This window comes from Myotis nattereri, assembly GCF_964212035.1.
Source record: "Myotis nattereri genome assembly, chromosome: 2".
In the NCBI taxonomy this organism is placed as follows: domain Eukaryota; kingdom Metazoa; phylum Chordata; class Mammalia; order Chiroptera; family Vespertilionidae; genus Myotis; species Myotis nattereri.
Genome location: NC_138076.1, coordinates 161,812,867 through 161,834,927, shown reverse-complemented (window position 1 = coordinate 161,834,927; position 22,061 = coordinate 161,812,867). Strand labels below are relative to the sequence as shown.

General features: G+C 36.6%; 1 protein-coding gene across 1 annotated transcript; it reads right to left on the bottom strand.

Annotated features, from left to right (window-relative positions):
• Positions 1–20,022: 20,022 nt before the first annotated feature.
• On the bottom strand, positions 20,023–20,964 carry LOC308513076 (olfactory receptor 10C1-like; the record flags this gene model as incomplete). Its single annotated transcript, XM_081082873.1, has 1 exon — positions 20,023–20,964. One exon carries the CDS (start codon positions 20,962–20,964, stop codon positions 20,023–20,025), a length of 942 nt encoding a protein of 313 aa, XP_080938999.1.
• Positions 20,965–22,061: the final 1,097 nt, after the last annotated feature.

The following is a 22,061-nucleotide window of genomic DNA, read 5'->3' as shown; positions in this document are numbered from 1 at the left end:
GCACCCCTATGTTCATAGCAGAGCAATTTACAATAGCTAAGATCTGGAACAGCCCAAGTGCCCATCAGTAGATGAATGGATGAAAAATCTGTGGTACATTTACATCACGGAACACTATACAGCAGTAAAAATGAGACCTGGAGAGCATTATGCTAAGTGAAATAAGCCAGTCAGAGAAAGACAAGTATCACATGATCTCACTCATTAGCCATCTCAGATGGTGGATAAAGAAAAATTGAATTTATTTTAGGAAAAGGGGGTAGGGGATGGGATATCCAAAGGGAGGAGCTGCACAACACCAAACCAAGGAAACATTGGGTTGATGATGGCAATACCCAGGAGCTGGAGTTTTATCCTTATATGAAGTCACTGGTGGGAAGCTCTTGTTGTCAGTGGGTCTGGGGGCTGAGCTGGTGGGCTTGGAATGTGGATGGAATGCAGGTGTGTAATCAGGTGTCTTTAGGACAGTTTCAGTTCCTTGTATGTTCTGATTACTGGTGTTCAGCAAGTTTTTCCTGGTCTTTTGTTCTCCTGTGGTAGGAAGCTTACAAATGGCCATTAAGGATTGCATTGCCCTATAGTCCTAACACTCTCTATTCTATTACATTAATCTATATATCTGTCTTTATGAAAATGCCACACTGTTTTGAGTACTGTAGCTTTGTAATAAGTTTTAAGATAGTGTGAGTCCTTTCTCCAACTTTGTTCTTTTTCAGTATTTTTTCCTTGAGATTTTTTCCTTTATATAAACTTTAGGATGGACTTTTCAAACTTTGCAAAGAGTCTCTAGGATTTTTTTTAAATTTAATGGCTCCTTTATTTCATTTATAAATATGATGCAGACAATATCTGATGATGAACATGATATTCTCCATTCGCCGCTTGTTTTCTGTTTTCTTTAAAATATATTTTTAAAATTTTATTTTTCAATTACAGTTTATGATAAGTGTTATCTCACACCTGTCAGAATGGCTATCATCAATAAATCCACAAACAAGTGTTGGTAATGATGTGGAGAAAAGAGAACCCTTTTGTACAATTGGTGGAAATGCAGATTGGTGCAGCCACTATGGAAAACATTATGGAGGGCTCTCAAAAAATTAAAAATGGAACTGTCTTATGACCCAGTAATTCCATTTCTGGGTATATATCTGAAGAAACACAAAACACTAATCCAAAAGTCACTAGGATTTTTACAGTAAATGAATTAAATCTGTAGATCACTTTGGGTTGTATTTTCATCTTCACATTATTAACTCTTCAAATCCATGAGCATGGCATATGTTTTCATTTTTAAAATTTAAATTCTTTATTGTTTAAAGTATTACATAAGTCTCCTTTTCCCTCCATTGACCATAACCTGGCCAACCCACCCCCCAGCACATGCTCTCACAGCCCCCTCCTCTGTCAGTGTCCATTGGCTATGCTCATATGCATGCATACAAGTCCTTTGGTTGATCTCTTACCCCCTCAACCCCCACCTTCCCTCATAGGTTGGACAGTCTGTTTGATGCTTCTATGACTCTGGTTCTATTTTTGTTCATCAGTTTATGTCATTCATTATATTCCACAAATGAGTGAGATTATGTGCTATTTATTTTTCTCTGACTGACTTATTTTGCTTAGCATAATGCTCTCCAGGTCCATCCATACTGTTGCAAATGGTAAAAGTTCCTTCTTTTTTACAGTAGCATAGTATTACATTGTGTAGATGTACCACTGTTTTCTAATCCACTCATCTGCTGATGGGCACTTATGCTGTTTCCAAATCTTAGCTATTGTAAATTGTGCTGCTATATACACAGGGGTGCATATATCCTTTTTGAGAGGTGTTTCTGATTTCTTGGGATATATTCCTATAAGTGGGATTACTGGGTCAAATGGGAGTTCAATTGGTAATTTTTGGAGGAAACGCCATACTATTTTCCAGAGTGGCTGCACCAACAGTGCAAGAGGGTGCCTTTCCCCACATCCTCACCAGCACTTATTGTTTGTAGATTTGTTGATGATAGCCATTCTGACAGGTGTGAGATGGTATCTCATTGTTGTTTTAATTTGCATCTCTCAGATGATTAGTAACTTTGAACATGTTTTCTTATGTCTCTCATGTCCTCTTTGAAAAGTGTCTATTTAGGTCCTTTGCCCATTTTTTATTTGATTGTGTATCTTCCTTTGTTAAGTTGTATGAGTTCACTATAAATTTTGGAGATTAAACCCTTATCAGAAATAACATTGGCAAATATGTTCTCCCATGCAGTGGGCTTTTTTGTTGTTCTGTTGATGGTTTCTTTCTCTGTGCAGAAGCTTTTTATTTTGATGAAGTCCTATTTGTTCATTTTCTTTTTAGTTTCCCATTGCCTGAGTAGCTGTGTCGGTAAAGACACTGCTATTACAAATGCCTGCTATTTTGCTGCCTATGGCTTCTTCTAGGATTTTTATGGTTTCCCGTCTTACATTTAAGTCCTTTAGCCATTTTGAGTTAATTTGTATAAGTTGGTGGTCTAGTTTCATTTTTTTGCATGTATCTGTCCAATTTTCCCAACACCATTTATTGAAGAGACTGTCATGACTCCATTGTATGCTCTTGCCTCCTTTGTCAAATATTGAGCATAATGGCTTGGGTTGATCTTTGGGTTCTCTGTTCTGTTCCATTGGTCTATATGTCTGTTCTTGTGCCAGTACCAGACAGTTTTGAGAACAGTAGCTTTGTAGTATTGCTTGTTATCTGGTATTGTGAACGCTCCAACTTTGTTCTTCTTTCTCAGGATTGCTGTAGCTATTCGGGGTCTTTTTTTTTTATTCCAGATGAATTTTTGGAGAGTTTCTTCTAGGTCTTTGAAGTATGCTGTTGGCATCTTAATGGGGATTGCATTGAATCTATAGATTGCTTTGTATGGGCATTTTAATGATGTTGATTCTACCAATCCATGAACATGGTATATTCTTCCATTTGTTTGTTTTCCTCTGTCTATTTTTCCAGTGTCCTGTAATTTTCTGAGTACAAGTCCTTTACCTCCTTGGTTAAATTTATTCCTAGGTGTATTAAATTTTTTTGTGGCAATAGTAAATGGGATATTTTTTTAGTTTCTCTTTCCGTGAGTTCATTATTGGTGTATAAAAAGGCCATGGATTTCTGGGTTTTAATTTTGTGTCCTGCTACATTGCCAAATTCATTTATTAGTTCTAGTAGTTTTTTGATGGAGGCTTCAGGGTTTTCTATGTAGAATATCATGTCATCTGCAAAAATGACAATTTTAATTATTTTCCAATTTGAATGCCTTTTATTTCTTCTTCTTGTCTAATTACTATGACTAGCATTTCCAGTACTATGTTGAACAGGAGTGGTGAAAGTGGGCATCCCTGTCTTTTTCCTGTTCTTTGGGGGTAATGGTTTTAGTTTTTGCCCATTGAGTATGATATTGGCTGTATGTTTGTCATATAAGGTTTTTATTATGTGGAGGTATGATCCCTCTATTCCCACTTTGCTGAGAGTTTTTATCAGGAAAGGATGTTAGATTTTGTCAAATTTCTTTTCCACATCAATCGATATGATTGTGATTTTTATCTCTCAATTTGTTTATGTGATGTATCACATTATTGATTTGCAGATATTTTACCAGCCTTGCATCCCTGAAATAAATCCCACGTGTTCATGGTGTATGAACTTTCTAGTGTAATGCTGGATTTGATTTCCTAGAATTTTGTGGAGCATTTTAGCATCTATGTTCATTAGGGATATTGGCCTGTAATTTTATTTTGGTGTCTTTATCTGCTTTTGGGTTTAGGGTAATGATGGTTTCATAGAAACAGCTTAGAAGTGTGCCTTCCTCTTGAATTTTTTGGAATATTCTGAGTAGAATAGGTTTTAGTTCTTCTTTGAATGTTTTGGTAAAACTCTCCTGTGAAGCTATCTGGCCCTGGGCTTTTGTTTGCTGGAAGCTTTTTGATGACTGCTTCAATTTCCTCTTTAGTTATTGGCCTGTTGAGATTTTTTGATTCTTCTTGATTGAGTTTTGGAAGGTCATATTTTTTTAAGAATATGTCCATTTCCTTTAGGTTGTTTCATTTGTTGGAGTAGAGTTGTTCACAGTATTTTTTTTTTATAATCTTTTGTATTTTTGTAGGGTTGTTTGTTATTTCATCATTTTCATTTCTGATTTTGTTTATTGGGTCCTCTCTCTTTGCTTCTTGGTGAGCCTGGCTAGAGATTCATCAATCTTGTTCATCCTTTTAAAGAACCAGCTCTTGGTTTCACTGATCTTTTGTATTTATTTATTTATTTTTTGGTCTCTATGTCATTTATTTCTGCTCTAATCTTCATTATCTCCTTCCTTCTGCTCACTCTGGGCTTTTCTTGCTGCTCTCTTTCGAATTCTTTAAGTTGTAGGTTAGATATTTTATTACCAGTTTTTCTTTTTCTTTCTTTTTTTTTCCTTCCTTCCTTCCTTTTTTTTTTTTTTTTTTTTTTTTTTGAGGTAGGCCTGTAATGCTATGAACTTCCCTCTCAGGACTGCTTTCACTGTGTCCCATTGGTTTTTTGATTGTTGTGTTTTTATTGTCATTCATTTCCAGGATGTAACCCAATCATTGTTTAAAAGCATGCTATTCAACCTCCAAGTATTTGAATTTTTTTGATTGTTTTTATTGTAGCTGATTTCTAATATTATGCCATTGTGGTTTGAGAAGATGCTTGATATGATTTTAATCTTCTTGTATTTGGAGAGATTTTGCCTGTGACACAATATGTTATCTATCTTTTAAAATGTCCCATGTGCACTTGAGAAGAATGTATAGCTTTGGAGTGAAATGTTCTGAAGATGACAAGTAAGTCCATCTCATCTACTGAGCCATTTATGATTGCTGTTTCTTTGCTGATTTTTGTCTAGAGAATTTATCCAGTGATGTCAGTGGGGTATTAAAGTTCCCTACTATGATTGTATTGTTATCGATCTCTCCCTTGATATCTTTCTTAAGTTTTTTTATGTACTTGGGTGCTCCTGCATTGGGTGCATATATGTTTACTAGAGTTATATCTTCTTGATGTATTGCTTCCTTTAGTATTATGAAGTGGCCTTCCTTATCTTTTGTTATGGCCTTCACTCTGAGGTCTATTTTGTCAAATATAAGCATTGCTACCCCAGCTCTTTTTTTCATTTCCATTTGCCTGAAAGATATTTTCTCATCCTTTCACTTTCAGTCTGTGTGAGTCTCTTGTTCTGAGGTGGGTCTCTTATAGACAGCATATATGGTTCATGTTTTCTTATCCACTCATCCACTCTATGTCTTTTGATTGGAGCCTTTAGACCATTTATGTTTAATGTTATTATTCTTCTTTGTGCCTGTGTTCCTCCTCCCACCCCTTTTTCCTTTTTTTTTTTTTTTTTTTTTTTTTACAGTATTCCCTTTAGCATTTCTTGCATTGATGGCTTGGTTGTGATAAACTCCCTTAGCCTTGTTTTTGGTCTATGAAGCTCCTGATTTCCCCTTCAGTTTTGAGTGATAGCCTTGCTGGATAGGGTATTCTTGGATTCAGTCCCTTGCTTTGCATCACTTTGTACATTCTTTTAATTCCATTCAGGCCTGATGTGCTTCTTTTGAAAAATCATTTGATAATCTAAGAGGAGCCCTTGGTCCTCTTCTTGTCATTTTGGCACCCTTGTTATATGTATGTTGCTTCATTTCATGTTGTCCCAAAGCTCCCTCAAGCTCTCCTCCTTTCTTTTGATTTTTTTCTCTAATTGTAGTTCAGGTTGGGTGTGTTTTGCTTCCCTGTCTTCTAATTGCTAATTTGGCCCTCTGCTTTTCCTACTCTACTGTTGAAAGCTTCCATATTGTTTTTTTTTTATTGTAGCTATATCACTCTTTATTTTCTCCTGATTCTTACACAGGTTGGTGATTTTCTTGTTCATCCAGTTTACGAACTGTATGACCCTTATTCTGAATTCTTTTTCTGACATATTGCATGCCTTTATTTCATTTACTTCCTTTTCTGGATATTCTGTTTTTTGTCTCCCCATTTTTGTTCTCACCAAAGAATCTAGGTGCCGAGTTGTGTAGTGCCTGTGGCTGCAGCGGTGGGCTTGGTGGCAGGTTGCACAGTTGTGGGGGGCGGTGGCTGCTCCTCCGGTGGTTGCGGGTGGTGGCTGCTCATGTGGTGGCAGGCAATGGCTGCTTCTCAGGCAGTCATGTGCAGCAGCTGCTTGCGTGGCTGATGGCAGGGATGCTGTATAAGGCTCGATTATTTTCTCAGGGCTAAAGTATCTGGCTGGTAGGGATAGAGTGCCCTCAGGAACTCACAGGAGCCCTCAGCTCAGGAGGCTGGAGTTCCAGTAGCTGAGGCAGAGGTCTCTGGCTGGAGTGGCTGTAGGATTCCAGGTGGTGTCTGAGAGCACCTGGGTGGAAGTGAGGCTGGGCTCTCAGTCACAGCAGCTTTCTCCTTCAAGATGGCATCTCTAATTCAGAGCCAGTGCTCTGGGAGAGATTACAGCAATAGCAGAGGCTGCCTGGCTATTCAAGCCTGGTCCGCCAGCCCCTGAAGGTCCTGCAAGATCTAGCTGTCCATCACTCAGACATACACACACACCACACATCCACACACTCCCCTTTCGCCCCTCACTCACTCACACTCTCTTCCTCACTGCCGTCCTCTCTGCTGCCATCTTGGAATCTGTTTCCATTTTTTTATGTCTTCTTTTATATTTCAGGAATGTTTTAGTTTCCATTTTACAAGTCTTTCATTTCCTTAGTTATGTTAACTTTAAAGTATTTTAGCCTTTTTCATTATAATTGGAATTGTTTCTTAATTTTCTTTCCATGTATTTTTCATTTACAGAAATGCATGTTGACTTTATATTGAGGTTATTTTAGTCAATAAAATAATATAGATTTTAAGTGTACAATTCTATAATACATCATCTGCACATTGCATTATGTGCTCATCATCCACATTATGTGCTCATCATCCTTTGGTCACCATTTATCCACCATTTACACTCTTTCACTCACCCTCATCCCCCTTGATATGTTTTCATAATCCCTTCAACTATTTCATCTTTATATTTTGCATCTTGATAATTTTTTATTAGCTCTAAGAGTTTTTGTGTGAAATATAGGGTTTTCTACATAACAATTCATGCCATCTGTAATCAGATATAATTTTTCCTCTTCTTTTCCAATTTGGATGTCTAAGACTTCAGTACTATGTTGAATGAAATTGTCAAAAGTGGACATTCTTTTTTTAAAAAAATATATTTTATTGATTTTTTACAGAGAGGAAGGGAGAGGGATAGAGAGTTAGAAATATCAATGAGAGAGAAGCATCAATCAGCTGCCTCCTGCACACCTCCCAGTGTGGATGTGCCCGCAACCAAGGTACATGTCCTTGACCGGAATCGAACCTGGGACCTTTCAGTCTGCAGGCCGATGCTCTATCCACTGAGTCAAACCGGTCAGGGCAAAAAGTGGACATTCTTGATTTGCTCCTGATATTAAAGGGAAAGAGTTCAGTCTTTCTCATGATAAAGTATAATTTCATCATTAAGCATGTCTGTTTTTCATATATGGCTTTTGTTATAAGATATTTTTCTTTTATTCATAATTTGTTGAGTGTTTTTATTGTGAAATATATTAAATTTTGTCAAATGTTTGTTCTGCATCAATTGAGATTATCATACTTTTCTCCCCTTTATGCTTTTAATGTTGTTTATTACATCGATCCACTTTCATATGTAGGACCATCCCCAGCCCTGGTAGGAGTGCATGTGGGAGGCAACTAATTGATGTGTCTCTCTCACATTGATGTATCTCTCTCTTTCTGTCTCTCCCCCTCCCTTTCACTCTCTCTAAAAAACCAATGAAAAAATATCCTCGGTTGAATTTTTTAGATACTTTATTATTATTTTTGATTTTGAATTAAATAATTATTTACCTATCATGGATTGAAGAAGAAATAGTTGAAGAAGAAAAACATGGTAGTTTTTGAAGGTACACTTAATGATAAAGTGTGTGTGACAGGCAGGATTGTAAAATTAGAATGAATATTTTTAAGCTATTGACAAATCTCTTGTTTTAGATGTTTGTTGTATTGCTCTAAAATATGATAGTACCTTTTCTTTTGAGTTGAATATGATTCAGCGTAGGGAGTAGAACAGGAAATGGAGTATACATTAATTTGTATGTGTTTTAAAATTTGGTCTTTAAAATAATCTGCAATATAAAACTGATATTCTAGGATTTTTAAATGAAATACCCCAAACATAAAATGATTAACCAATGGTTATACTTCTTACTGGTACCAATTCACCCCTAGAATCCAACTCTTCTTATTCAAAATTTTGTATTTTTTATATTACTTCACTCATATTTATATTAGATAAGAGAAAAAATATTTCTTGATAACTAGGGTTTTCCTGCTCTAATTCTGAGAATTTATATAATTGATGAGGAAATTTTTCATGTTAACTTGTTTTTTGAAGAAGCATAAAATCTTAAATATATAAGAGGACAAAAATCCCTTTAAGGTATCCTTTTCACCTAAAGTGGCAATATGACTTCTGGAGTTTATACTAGTAGTCAAAAGAAATTTGCAACTTTAATGCAACAAACCCTGGAGACCAATCAGAAACTCCCATAGTACTTATCTAATCGCCTTTCTCCTTGGAGAATATTTATACAAATATTTTAAATTAAAAATGAAGTCATCCGCTTGGTAGAATGTTTGGAGCCATTTCTATACTAATGTTTTCCAAATAGTGTGATTCCCACTGGATGGCTACAGTAATACTCCATTTTCAGAGTTAAGTGTGCCAGTTAGAGAGATACATCCTAAGAGAGATAGAATCATGCCTTTGATGAGGTTAATGAGAAGATGCGAACCCATTGGTCTCAAGATACAATTGGAGTGTAGAATAGCTAATTTCTTATACTTCCTAAGACTAATTGATACGGTTTTGCCATAATTAGCTATAGGTTACATCAGGGCAACCAGGCAATTCCCACTGGCGGAATGAAACTTTTGTATCCTGCTATGAATTACCTTAAATAAAGCCCATGTAAAATAACTTGTGACTTTAATCAGTTTCATTGGGCCCTATTAAAAAGTGAATTCAGTCAAAGAACAAAATTAGAAAGAACCTTAAGAGATCCCTGAATAGGAGATTATAGGACAACTCAAGCTTGAAGTAGTTTTAAATGGTACATTGCATTAAATGTCAAAAAAGATTGAGAGACATGTTTCCTTAAGTTTTTATTCTTTCATGTACAGATACACACACACACATACACTCACAAGAATCTCTAGGGTGAATGTCAACATTATTATAGTAGTTTCCAAACTCCACAAATTAAAAGTAGTTTTAATATATATGCAAACATAATTTTCTGATTCCATCAATGATTAGTTATATCTGCCTTTGACCACATCTTAAAAATAAAAAGAAACTATTTGACAGAGTAACTAATAGCTTCCATTTCAAACTCATCTTATATTCCTTAATCTCTGGAAGTTAGTTTATATTTTATTTACATTTTTTATTTCCTTTAATTTCCTTTAGGAGAAATAGTGATCTTATATTATTAATCAGGTTTAATAAACATAACCTAAGATAATGGCAAAAAAATAAAGAGCTCGTTTTCTAAAACTGTTTTCCTTATGCACAGACAGATTTGAACCACAGTTTCTCTTATTTCTAGTACACACATGTAAAATGACATTTTACCCCACATCTTGAATATATATGTATGTATATATATATATATATATATATATATATATATATATATATATAGTTTGAATGGCAAAATAAAATTAAACAATTTATTTTGAGATGCTCCAAAATTTTTAATTGAAATTTTTGAAAGAAGATATTTACATTAGTCAATCAGATAAATATGTTACACTCTTTACTTCACCCAATTAATATACTTATCATTTGTATTCTTTTTTTAAGTCTTTCTCTCCATTTATACACACACACACACACACACACACACACACGCACATAACCTCAGAACTATTGCTTGTTTGCTTAGATTGAGTAGTTGTTTTAAACTATATTAGAAACTATATTAAACTATACTATGATGCACTATTCTCAGCCAGTCCTTTAACAACAGCAGCCACACAAAATACCAATGACTTAACTTCACCATTAATGCTGCTAGGACTGATATCAATTAAATATAAAAATAACATCACAACCAAAACTGGTTTGGCTCAATGGATAGAGCATCGGCCTGCAGACTGAAGGGTCCCGGGTTCAATTCCGGTCAAGGGCATGTACCTGGGTTGCGGGCACATCCCCAGTGGGAGATGTGCAGGAGGCAGCCGATCGATGTTTCTCTCTCATCGATGTTTCTAACTCTCTTTCTCTCGTCTTTCCTCTCTGTAAAAAATCAATAAAATATATATTAAAAAAATAACATCACAAGCAAACTGCAATACCAACTATAAACAGGATTTGAGTAATAGCTGCTAAAAAAAATCCGCATCCAAGTCTTCCCAAAGACATCTATTACACTCAATAATCTTAAAAGATATTCCTCCCGTTACCCACCAAAAGTTAGGCATAGTTCTGGGAAGATAATTATGGAAAGACATTTTCTGAGCATAATGAGTAAAATTGGTAAATGTGAAAGAAGGGAGTGAAATGGTGAGAATAAGGAAACTGTCTGTAATCTACCTAAAACAATGCAATAGGGTATTTATACTTATACCTTTAGGAAAAGAAAACAAGGCTCTATCTTTAAAAATCTATCTTTATTGTTGAAAGCATTACAGATGCCCTCTGTCATTTCCCATTAACCCCCGCTACCCTGCACCCGCCCCTCCCAGGCCTTCACCACACTATTGTCTGTGTCCATGTTAGCTCTCAATAAAAAAATATAACTTCTTACACCTTCTAATTGAGGCTAACTCCAGACACAAAATAATTAAGCTATAATTCAAATGTTTCTTTTACATTTTCCAGAATCTCATATCATGTAGAGGTGGAAGATTTCTTGTTTTAAGAGAAGTAGTGTTTTAAATTTTAAAGCTTTTTCTTAAAGATAGCTATGCATGTTAATAACTTTCAGTTAAATAAGATAATTTTATTATTGATTATAAGTTATCAGATGATATGACATTATTCATAAAGGAATGCTTAGTTTTAGTTGTTTATTTTATATTATTCATGCATATAAGTAATCCCCTGGAAGATTGAAAATTATATTCTACCTAAAGATAGAGGGTGGGAATAGGAAGGAGGGAGACAATGGAGATTTAATTATTAGACACCTTTTAGTTTTTAATACTTTCACAAGCAAAATATGTTGTGTATTTTTATGTCATAGAGGTGCCTTAACTAATTTAATGTAAGAAACAATTCAAAGTAAATTCTATCTATATGTATCCTCAGTCAATAACCAATTAGTATACATTTGAATAGTTTCATCAGTTGAGAATTTCACATTTTTGAAGGCAGTCCATTTTGTTTTCAAAAATCTCTGCTAGATGTTTTCTTCAGACTGAGCAGGAAAGTGCTTTCCTGTGACTTCCTCCCATATTTTTAATTCTAACCTTTTTATATTTGAGAATAAGTCATTTAAATATGTAATGATAATAACTTCAGTATTCTTGCATAATATTCATATTCCCTGATGACAAACCTTAAGGGTCATGGCCAAATATAGCAATCCTATCCAACTGTATGTATTTGCTCTATTTTTTTAACTGGTGTATTTCAAATGCAGGAACACTTAGAATTTAAAAAATAGTAATTCATTTGTTTATTTAAAATATTTTAATGCCTTTTAGGTCATCATTGAAGGATGGAGATGCAGTTTGTGGACCTCTTGGATTGAATAATGTGAAAATTATTGATGGCCATGACATCAGTGTAAAGTAACAAGCAACCACCTCTCCTCTCAGGCAGCTTATAAGTTACTATGGAAAGATATGCCAAGGAGTTACATATGCTATAGAGAACGATAGAATTAGATGACAAAAAATCAGTCATGTGTAACATGTTCTTCATTTGGTATGCACATAGAACACAGTGAAAGAGTAAAGGAGGGAATGATTCTATATCTTTGGGTAAATTTTAAATAACTTTTATAAATGTAATAACTTTAATGAAATTACATATGTCACATTATCTTGAGAACTAAAAAGTATCAGATATATTTTCTTTTTACTTTTTTATTGAATTTATTGGGAGGACATTAGTTAATAAAGTTATGTAGGCTTCAGATGTGCAATTCCATAATGCATCATCTGTATATTGTATTGTGTGTTCACCACCCAAGTCAAGTCTCCTTCCATCAACATTTATTTACCCTATACTCTCTTTTACATCCCTCCCACCCCTATTCTCCTCTGTTGTGGGATGCGTGAAAAGGTGAAGGGATTAAGCAAACAAAACAAAACAAAACAAAACAAAACAAAGAAAAAAACCTCATGGACTAAGATATGTTTTTAAAGTGTCTGACCTGTGATCCTACTTCTAGGAATATATCCCAAGAAATAAGAAACACCAATTAGAAAGGACATATGCACCCCTATGTTTATAGCAGCACAGTTTACAATAGCTAAGATTTGGAAACAGCCTAAGTGCCCATCAGCAGATGAGTGGATAAGAAAACAGTGGTACATCTACACACAATGGGATACTACACTGCTGTAAAAAGGAAGGAACTCCTACCAGTTGCAACAGCATGGACAGACCTGGAGAGCATTATGCTAAGTGAAATAAGTCAGTCAGAGAAAGATAAATATCACATGATCTCACGCATTTGTGAAATATAATGAACAACATAAACTGATGAACAAAAACAGATCCAGAGACAGAAAAGCATTGATCAGATGCTCAAACCTCAGAGGGAAGGTAGGGGAAGGTGAGGGTAAGGGGGAGAGATCAACCAAAGGACTTATATGCAAGCATATAGGCCTAACCAATGGACACAGACAACAGGGGTGTGAGGGATGGGGGGGCACTGGGGGGAAAGCACACATATGCAATACCTTAATCAATAAAGAAAAAAATAAAATTGTGAACAATATTTACATGAAAACTGGATAATATAATTTGTAATCAAACTGTTATCAAGATAAGAATATAAAAATGACATGAGTAGTTTTTTAAATTAAATGTGTAGTCTTAAAAAAAATCCATGTAAGACATTCACACCAATCACTATAACTTTTTTTCCACCAGATGGCACTGCTAGGAAGAATTTCAAATAGGCAGTCTAGTAATTCTAAACCCTACAGAGTAAAATAAACAGCCTCTGAATAAATTTCTTTAACTGGTAGGATGTGAATATAGTATATGTTATTTCCTTTATTATAAGGCTTTTAATCAGCTATTAGTAACTTGAATTGATTGTATTGTTTATATTGAAAACATGCATAATTTGGTGAAAACTTACAAGCATGTAAAATTCTATTCTGGGTTATTATCCTTGTTGCCAGATTAATCAATGTTGCTAGATCGATCAATAATTGTTAACAAATATTTGGCATCTACTTTCCCCTAGTGATAAATGTATGTAGAAACTGAGGAAACATTATTTTTTTTGTTTTAATTAAGCATTATTTTTTTAATTCAAAAATTAAAACATAATTATAGTACATTCATGTCTTTCTTGAAAGGAGTCTGGAGACTAACCCTATACTTTGGGTCTTGTATTTGGGAAACTGCTCTTGAGTCAGGTGACCTGGTTACAAAGGTTTTTTGTCTAGCTAGCCCCTTCCTTTTGAGGACAATAGAAAAACCTCATAAAAATTAAAATCCTTGGGAATTCTGTCAAACAAATGAATGACTCTGAATTATTTATTTTATAATATATTAATAATATTTGTTGAAGTAATTTGCATTATTCTTGAATTACTCTTAAAGGATACATGTGTCCTAGATTTATATTTATTTTATTAATATGGGATTGTTCAACTCTATATAAGGATGTGTCAGACTAGAAGAAGAATGTGTGGCAATAACTAATCTTTTCGAGAAGAGTAAAAAGATACAGTTAAAAAAAATAGCTGTTTAAATCTCTAGAACTTTAGTTAAAATGGTTTTTGAATTATTGAGGATTTTTCACTTACTGGTACGGAATACCTCATCTCAGAATGATGCAAGAAAATGATTGAAGAGGGGCAAGGCACTATTGTCTCATGCAATAGAAAATTGCAGTGTATTACTGGATTCACAGGCCTATATGTCATCATGACTCAAGATGTATGCAGCTCTAAGTAGTGTTTTCCTCCCACTGACGTTATAGTTAAGTCACTCATTCCTTGTGGTATAGCCCTCAGGAGTTCTAGAATTACATGTGCCCAAGTTCAACTCTAATGGAAAAGATATCACCTTTTTCGTTTATTTTTTTAAAATTTATTTTTATTTTTTAATCTTTATTGTTGAAAGTATTACATAGGTCCTCCTTTTTAACCCATTTACCTCTTCCAAACTTCCCCCACCCCAGGCCCTCACCACCCCATTGTCTGTGTCCACGGGTTACGCATAAATGCATACAAGTTCATTGGTTGATCGCTCTCCTCCCACCCACCTTTGCCAATATCACCTTTTTCTTGTTTGCTTAAGTAAAAACTCAAGAGTTAGCTCGATTGGGCTTTATTGAGTCATGTCTCCAACTTTAAGCCAGTCTCTTCTGTGAGGCCTTGGTCACATGCCCACCCATGTTCTAACACATAATTTGAGGTTTATGAAGTTGTGCTTTTCCAATGAGGAACAAAGCAAAGGAATAAGAGTTGTGAAGGAAATCCAAATTCAAAAATACCTCTTACACATTAAGATTAATAGAATATAGAAGCAAAAACATAGTAGAATGTATTTAGAATAGATCTGCCTCCTCCAACACATGGTTGGCAGAGTGTTAAGAAGTGTACAGTTTGAGTATTTTATACATTTTTAATTTTCTATCAAATTTCTGAAACTAAAATAAAAATTGATTCACTGGTTTTGGGAGTGGAGTATGGTTAGGCAGAATAATACCAAGTGACTGCATTAATATGCCGTTCATGTGCTGTATCTTTCTTTTTTTTTTTTTTAATATTTTTTATTGATTAAGATATTACATATGTGTACCCTCTACCCCCCCCTCTCCCCGCTCACCCCCTCACCCCCCCGTTGTCCGTGTCCATTGGTTAGGCCTATATGCTTGCATATAAGTCCTTTGGTTGATCTTTCCCCCTTGCCCCCACCCTCCCCTACCTTCCCTCCAAGGCCCGACAGTCCAATCAATGCCTCTCCGTCTCTGGATCAGTCCTTGTTCATCAGTTTATGTTGTTCATTATATTCCACAAATAAGTGAGATCTTGTGGTATTTATCCGCTCTCCAGTTCCATCCATGCTGTGGCAAATGGTAAGAGTTCCTTTTTCTTCTTCCTCTTCTTAAAGAATACCTTTCAGCATTTCATATAATGCTGGTTTGGTGGTGATGAACTCCTTTAGCTTTTTCTTATCCGTGAAGCTCTTTATCTGACCTTCCATTCTGAATGATAGCTTTGCTGGATAAAGTAATCTTGGTTGCAGGTTCTTGCTATTCATCTCTTTGAATATTTCTTGCCACTCTCTTCTGGCCTGCATGGTTTCTGTTGAGAAATCAGCTGACAGTCGGATGGGTACTCCCTTGTAGGTAACTGACTGTCTTTCTCTTGCTGCTTTTAAGATTCTCTCTTTATCTTTTGCTCTTGGCATTTTAATTATGATGTGTCTTGGTGTGGTCCTCTTTGGATTCCTTTTGTTTGGGGTTCTCTGCGCTTCCTGGACTTGTAAGTCCATTTCTTTCACCAGGTGGGGGAAGTTTTCTGTCATTATTTCTTCAAAAAGGTTTTCAATATCTTGCTCTCTCTCTCCTTCTGGTACCCCTATAATTCTGATGTTGGTACGCTTGAAGTTGTCCCAGAGGTTCCTTACACTATCTTCATATTTTTTGAATCTCTTTTCTTTTTTCTTTTTCAGTTGGGTATTTTTTGTTTCTTTGCATTTCAAATCTTTGACTTGATTCTTGGGATCCTCTTGTCTGCTGTTGGAGCTCTGTAAAGTATTCTTTATTTCAGTCAGTGTATGCATAATTTCTAATTGGTCCTTTTTCATGTCCTCCATGGTCTCACCATACTCCTTGAGGGATTCATTAAATTTATCGGCGGTTTCCATAAAATTCTTGACAAACCTTATAAACGTGGCCTTGAACTCTATATCCAGTCGTCTGGCCTCCTCCGTTTCTGCCAATTGTGACCTGTTTCTCTGTCTCCGCATTTTGGCTGCTTCCCTGTGTTGATAGAGTGGCCTGCGCGCCAGGTGTCCTGTAGGGCCCAGTGGCTCAGCCTCCCCAGTTACCTGGGGTGGACACTCTTGGTGCACTCTTGGTGCCTCGCTTGTTGTAGGATCACTGGGAGGAATTGACCTCCAGGCCAATTGGCTGTGGGAAGCAGCTGTGTCTGAAGTGGGAGAATGGACCCCCTCTGACCACTGGGTACAGTGGCTCCTGGATCTAAGGAGGTGCTAATTCAGCCCCTGCCTGAGGCCACACAGCAGGAACTACGAAGAGACTCAGCTGTGAAGCAATGCAAGCCGCTGCGGGGCCTTGGGCCTTCTCTTGGAAGTTCCGGGTCTGGCTGGCCCAGCTGCAGTTAGGTAATTATCAGGTTGCAAAGTTCTGGGGCATTCACATGCAAAAGCCTCTGCTGCAGCCCGGGTGGGGCGGGGTCTCAGGGAGTCAAAGGGCGTAGAAAGAAGCAATGGCTGATTCTCCGCGCCAGGAGTCGCGCGTCTCAGTGTCCTGGCAATGGCTGCAAGCACCTCCGAGGGAAATCTGCCCCCAAGATCGCCCGCTGCCGCCTGAGAGAGCAGCCTCTGCCCGTATGAGTCCTGGGTCCCCAGAGACTTCCCGGAACCGGAGATCAGAGCAGTCGGGAGCTTGTGATTCAAAAAGACAGCCGCGTCCTCAGGTGCCACCCCCTTTCCGCGCGCGCGAGCCGCCGCCGTACCTCTGCACTCAGCCTCCGCAGCTCCTCTGGCTCTCAGCGTGCTTTTCTTTTCTTCTAGTTGTAGAAATTACACTCAGCCAGCCTTCCTGTTGTTTTGGACGATGATTGCTCCGTCCTTTGGGCTAATTTTCAATTGTTGTGTGGGGCGACTATTTCCCGGTGTTTATCTATGCCGCCATCTTAGTTTCTCCCTGCTGTATCTTTCTTTACCCCTTCTATTTTTTTCCCTTTGGGCCTCAGTTTCCTCATTTCTATAATGTAGATAATAATGTTCTCAGTGCAGGCCTGTTGTGAGATATAAAGGAGATAAACTTTGCAAAGCACAGGGCAATACCCAGCATATAGTAGGTGCCAAATAAATATTTGATTTAATTATTAGTGTCCACTTTCCTGTAAGGACAGATAGCTTGAGGTGAAGAGTTAGCTTATATATACTCCCAAAGGTAAATTATATAACTATATCAAAGGAGATCTGAAAAGTACAAGATCTGTGGGGTAATAATAACAAGCAGTTTGGTGAAGAAATATATACTTGAATATCTCAAATGAGGTAAAAAACCTAAAATAACTGTCACTTATTCTTTTACTTATTTTTAAATATTTTTGCAATTAATTGAATATCTATCCCTATCAGTCTCTGATTTAAGTTTTGGGATACAGTAATAAATAGACATGTTCTTACTTTCAGAAGCCTACAATTTATTGCAAATAAGTATATTAATAAAAACAATTAAATACACAATCCAAGCACTGTAAATATGAAAAGGAAACTAGAGCCCAAAGAAAATTAGACAATGTCACAAAACATGTAATGGGAGAAAGAGATGTAGTTATTAGGGACAAAAGAAAGCTTTTGTAAATAAGCAATTATAGAGTTGAGATTTGAAGGGAAAATGTGGATTAATTAGATGAAAGGGGATTGTTGTTGGAGAGGGAGATTTTAAAGAGGAAATAGCATGTAAGATCAACATTATTACCTGATTTTAAACATGCTTTAATATCTTTCAAAATATAGAATGATAATTGTAATATCAGGACTGACTACTGGAAATTTCTCGTACTTAGCATCGGTTTGGCCTGTGGAAGTGACATCAAGTATTAAATGGGGGGATCTAAGTGCTGGGTAAGTTTTAAAGAAGTGGGCACGTGCTGGAAAGCCTCTAGTTGCTGTTCATGATTATTTATTGTTTAAACTCAGATCTGTATACTTTCTTTTCCTTCCATACATTTTAAAATAGGGCCTTTTTTGAGGATGCTTTTTGGAACCTGTCCTCATTCTTTTAAACCAACAGTATTGATTTGTCTCTCGTGATATGTGTGGAAAATATTATTTGAACTTTTAATTTGGGAAATAACTGTTTTGAAGCTCAAGGAATAAAGTGACAAATCAGTTTGGTAGAGAGATTTCTTTCAGCTTTTTTTCTGAGAATTCAGCATCATCCTGGACTCCTGGAGAACTGGAGGTTGACAGCATCCAGAAATACTACTTCTGGTGTAAGCACAGATCTCTTAACAGATTGGTAGCAAATCACAACGCCAAAGCTTCTCTATGTGGTTTTGCAGAGCAGTAAATATTTTAAAATGGGAGCAAATCAATGCAAAAGATCAGAAAACCTGTGATGACTGGCAGTTGTTGGACTGGTGTGTGTGTGTGTGTGTGTGTGTGTGTGTGTGTGTGCATGCACACACATGCCTGCATATAAAGTATTTGTTATGTGTGTCAGAGACAACTAAGAGGTAATGTTGGAAGGGATGAGGATCTGCTTGTACACAAGTAGTGCCTATGGACCTTCAGTTATTCTACTCTTGTGAAGTCTCTTTCATCTAAGACTATCACAGTATCTCATGTATAAACATAAACACTCACTTCTCCTAAAATTCATATTGTTCAGTCACAAGAAATGAATTCACTTGTTCAGCTTCTATTTGCAGTGACGCTTAGTTTCTGAGTTTAAAATCCCCAGGTATGGCCTTTTCAGTTGTAATTCTATTGATAAACATTCCAGATTCTGATCATTGCTATTCTGAAAAATGTAGAACATCAGTGATGATTTAAGAAGAATGATAATTTGAACAAAGCAATATACTATGTATTCAATACAGAGGAAGACAGGAATAAGGGGGGATATAACCACAATTTAAAAATTTGATAGAAATCTTATAAAATTGTCATATTTTTATCATTAGCCTAGCAATATATACACATATTATACATATTAGATAAATCATCAGGGTCCCTCACTGGACTTACAAGTTAAATAGAGTTGTGTTGTCATGAAACAGTAAATATCACTCATCAATTTTTACTAACATTGATTTTTGCAGATGCATGATTATTAAGCTGTATAGAGACCAGAGTAATTAAAAGCATGTACTTCTACTTAAGAATTTAAATCTAGCCAAAACCGGTTTGGCTCAGTGGATAGAGCGTCAGCCTGCGGACTGAAGGGTCCCAGGTTCAATTCCGGTCAAGGGCATGTACCTGGGTTGCGGGCACACCCCCAGTGGGAGATGTGCTGGAGGCAGCTGATCGATGTTTCTCTCTCATCGATGTTTCTAACTCTATCTCTCTCCCTTCCTCTCTGTAAAAAATCAATAAAATATATTTTTTAAAAAAAGAATTTAAATCTAACAGTCTATATTTGACACCAAAAATGTATTAATTACTTTCTATTCATTTTTAATTCTCTTCCACAAAAAGAGCATTTCATTTTCCTTAGTAAAATGGTGTGAAACATACTAATCTTAATCCTGTTACCACAGTAGAAGCAAAAAAACTGAATGGTATTCAGAACACAGGAGATTCTCAGTAATTATGTTCATTAAATATTGTTGATTGAATAAATGATACATTATTTAATGGTCCTACTGCATAGCTCCCTTTTACTTAAAGTGAAAAACTGTATAACAGGTCCAACTGTTTCTTGGTTGCTATGCTGCAAATACTTTAATGACATTATATATTGGTAGAGGGATCATGAAACTTTGGGTAACCTCTCTGTACCATAGTGTAAGTTTTGTCTATGATGGCTGGTTTAGGCCATTTGCCTAAAAGCGTTCCTTTGTGTTAGCCTTTGAAAGGCTTCCTTCACTTCCTTGTTCCTCAAGGTATAGATAAGAGGATTCAGAGCCGGTGTGACCACCGTGTACATGAGTGCAGTTGCTTTGTCTGTTTCTGGGGTGTGTGCAGTCTTAGGTTGGAGATAGGTGAACAAGGCAGTGCCATAGAAGAGAGAAACCACCAGGATATGAGAAGAACAAGTGGAGAAAGCTTTGCGTCTGCCAGCTGCTGAAGGGATTCTTAAGATGGTCACAAAAATGCGCCCGTAGGAACATAGAATGAGGAAACAGGGACTCATGATAAAGAGCACGGAGACAGCGAACATCACAATCTCATTATGGGAGGTATCAACACAAGCCAGTTTCACTACAGGCATGATGTCACAAAAAAAGTGCTGAATCTTGCCTGTTCCACAGAAGGGTAGAGTGAAGATCCAGGTGATCTGGACTGACTCCACCACCACCCCGGTGGTCCAAGATGCTGCAGCCAATTTCAAACACACTTGAGGGCCCATCAAGAGAGTGTAATGCAGTGGGTAACAGATAGCTACAAAGCGGTCATAAGCCATGGCTGCTAGCAGGCAACACTCTGTCAGTCCCAAGATGGCGAATATGTACATCTGAGCTGCACAGCCTCCCAGAGTTATGGTCTTGGTATCCACAAGCAGGTGCACCAGCATCTGAGGCACCACACTGGTGATATAGCACATCTCCAGGAAGGAGAGGTTAACCAGGAAGAAATACATGGGAGTGTGCAGGGAAGGGGTGACGCAGATCAGACAGATGATAATGAGGTTTCCTCCCACAGTGAACAAGTAAATGATTAAGAACACAACGAAGAGCACAGGTTGCAACTCTGCTAGAGATGAGAAAGCCACAAATGTGAATCTGGTGCAGAAGGATTCGTTTCCACTCATTATAGGTTCAGAGCCAGATACCTGTGGAGATAACAGAGAGGGCAGATAATACCTAATGTAATCCAGTCACCTAGCAGAGTCTTGATCACCCCTCAGAAAAAGGAGCTTTCCTAGGATCAGTGGTCTGCCATGAGAACCTACACACTGGATTCCTTTTGCTAAAGCATTCTAAATAGCTGTCCAACTAAAATTGGTGCACTATTTCTTCCTGATTTTGAATTCTGAATATTACGATATTTTTGTTTTATATTTTTGATATTCTTATATACACAGGCTGTTATATAAGTAACATATGAAAGCATTCTAACTGTAAAGAAGTCACATAAAACCTATGTATATATAATTAAAAATAAAGGTGCTATATGCTGGTCTTTCAAATTTCACAGCATTCCTTATGCATTTGGAAAGGAGTATATTTCCAGCCATTTATGTATTCATTTTCATACATATATTTATGCATTTTGATTTGAAAAGAATAAGCCAATAGGCAGCTAAAAACCAGGGAAACCCAAACTAACAGACTCTCCTTTTTACAACCTCAATGTAATGTTACAGGAATTTATGAGTAAGAGAACATACCTACAACCACAGGTAAACTTTCCCTTGCTGGGCTTCTAGACTTACTGCGATTTCAACTTATGACATGGTGACAGAATCAGTAGTATTTGTATTCTGACTAAAGACCGGAGGGATTGCATCCACTGCGTGGCTTAATTATATTTGTCTCAAGAGGAATTTGTTCAGAAACAACAATGAACGTTCAATGTAGAATTGGGTTTTTATTTTTTAATACATTTTCCAGAGGTAATCTATTGCTATTAGTTACATCACATAGGCTTTGATGTGTAAACCTGAAAGTTTCTAAGATATTTTCAATATGTCACCATACTAATTTTTGACTTTATGGATATTTGACTTGATAATCTTCCTTAAGCTCCTCAATGGGCAGTGACGGCTCAGGGCTCTGTAATACCGATAGGCCCAGTACAGTACACAAAGTAGGCTCCACAAACCGCCCAGAGAGCATTCACTTTATTCATTATCTATGATTAAACTGTTAGCAGCATAAATGGGCTTGATAGAGAAATTCTAAATTT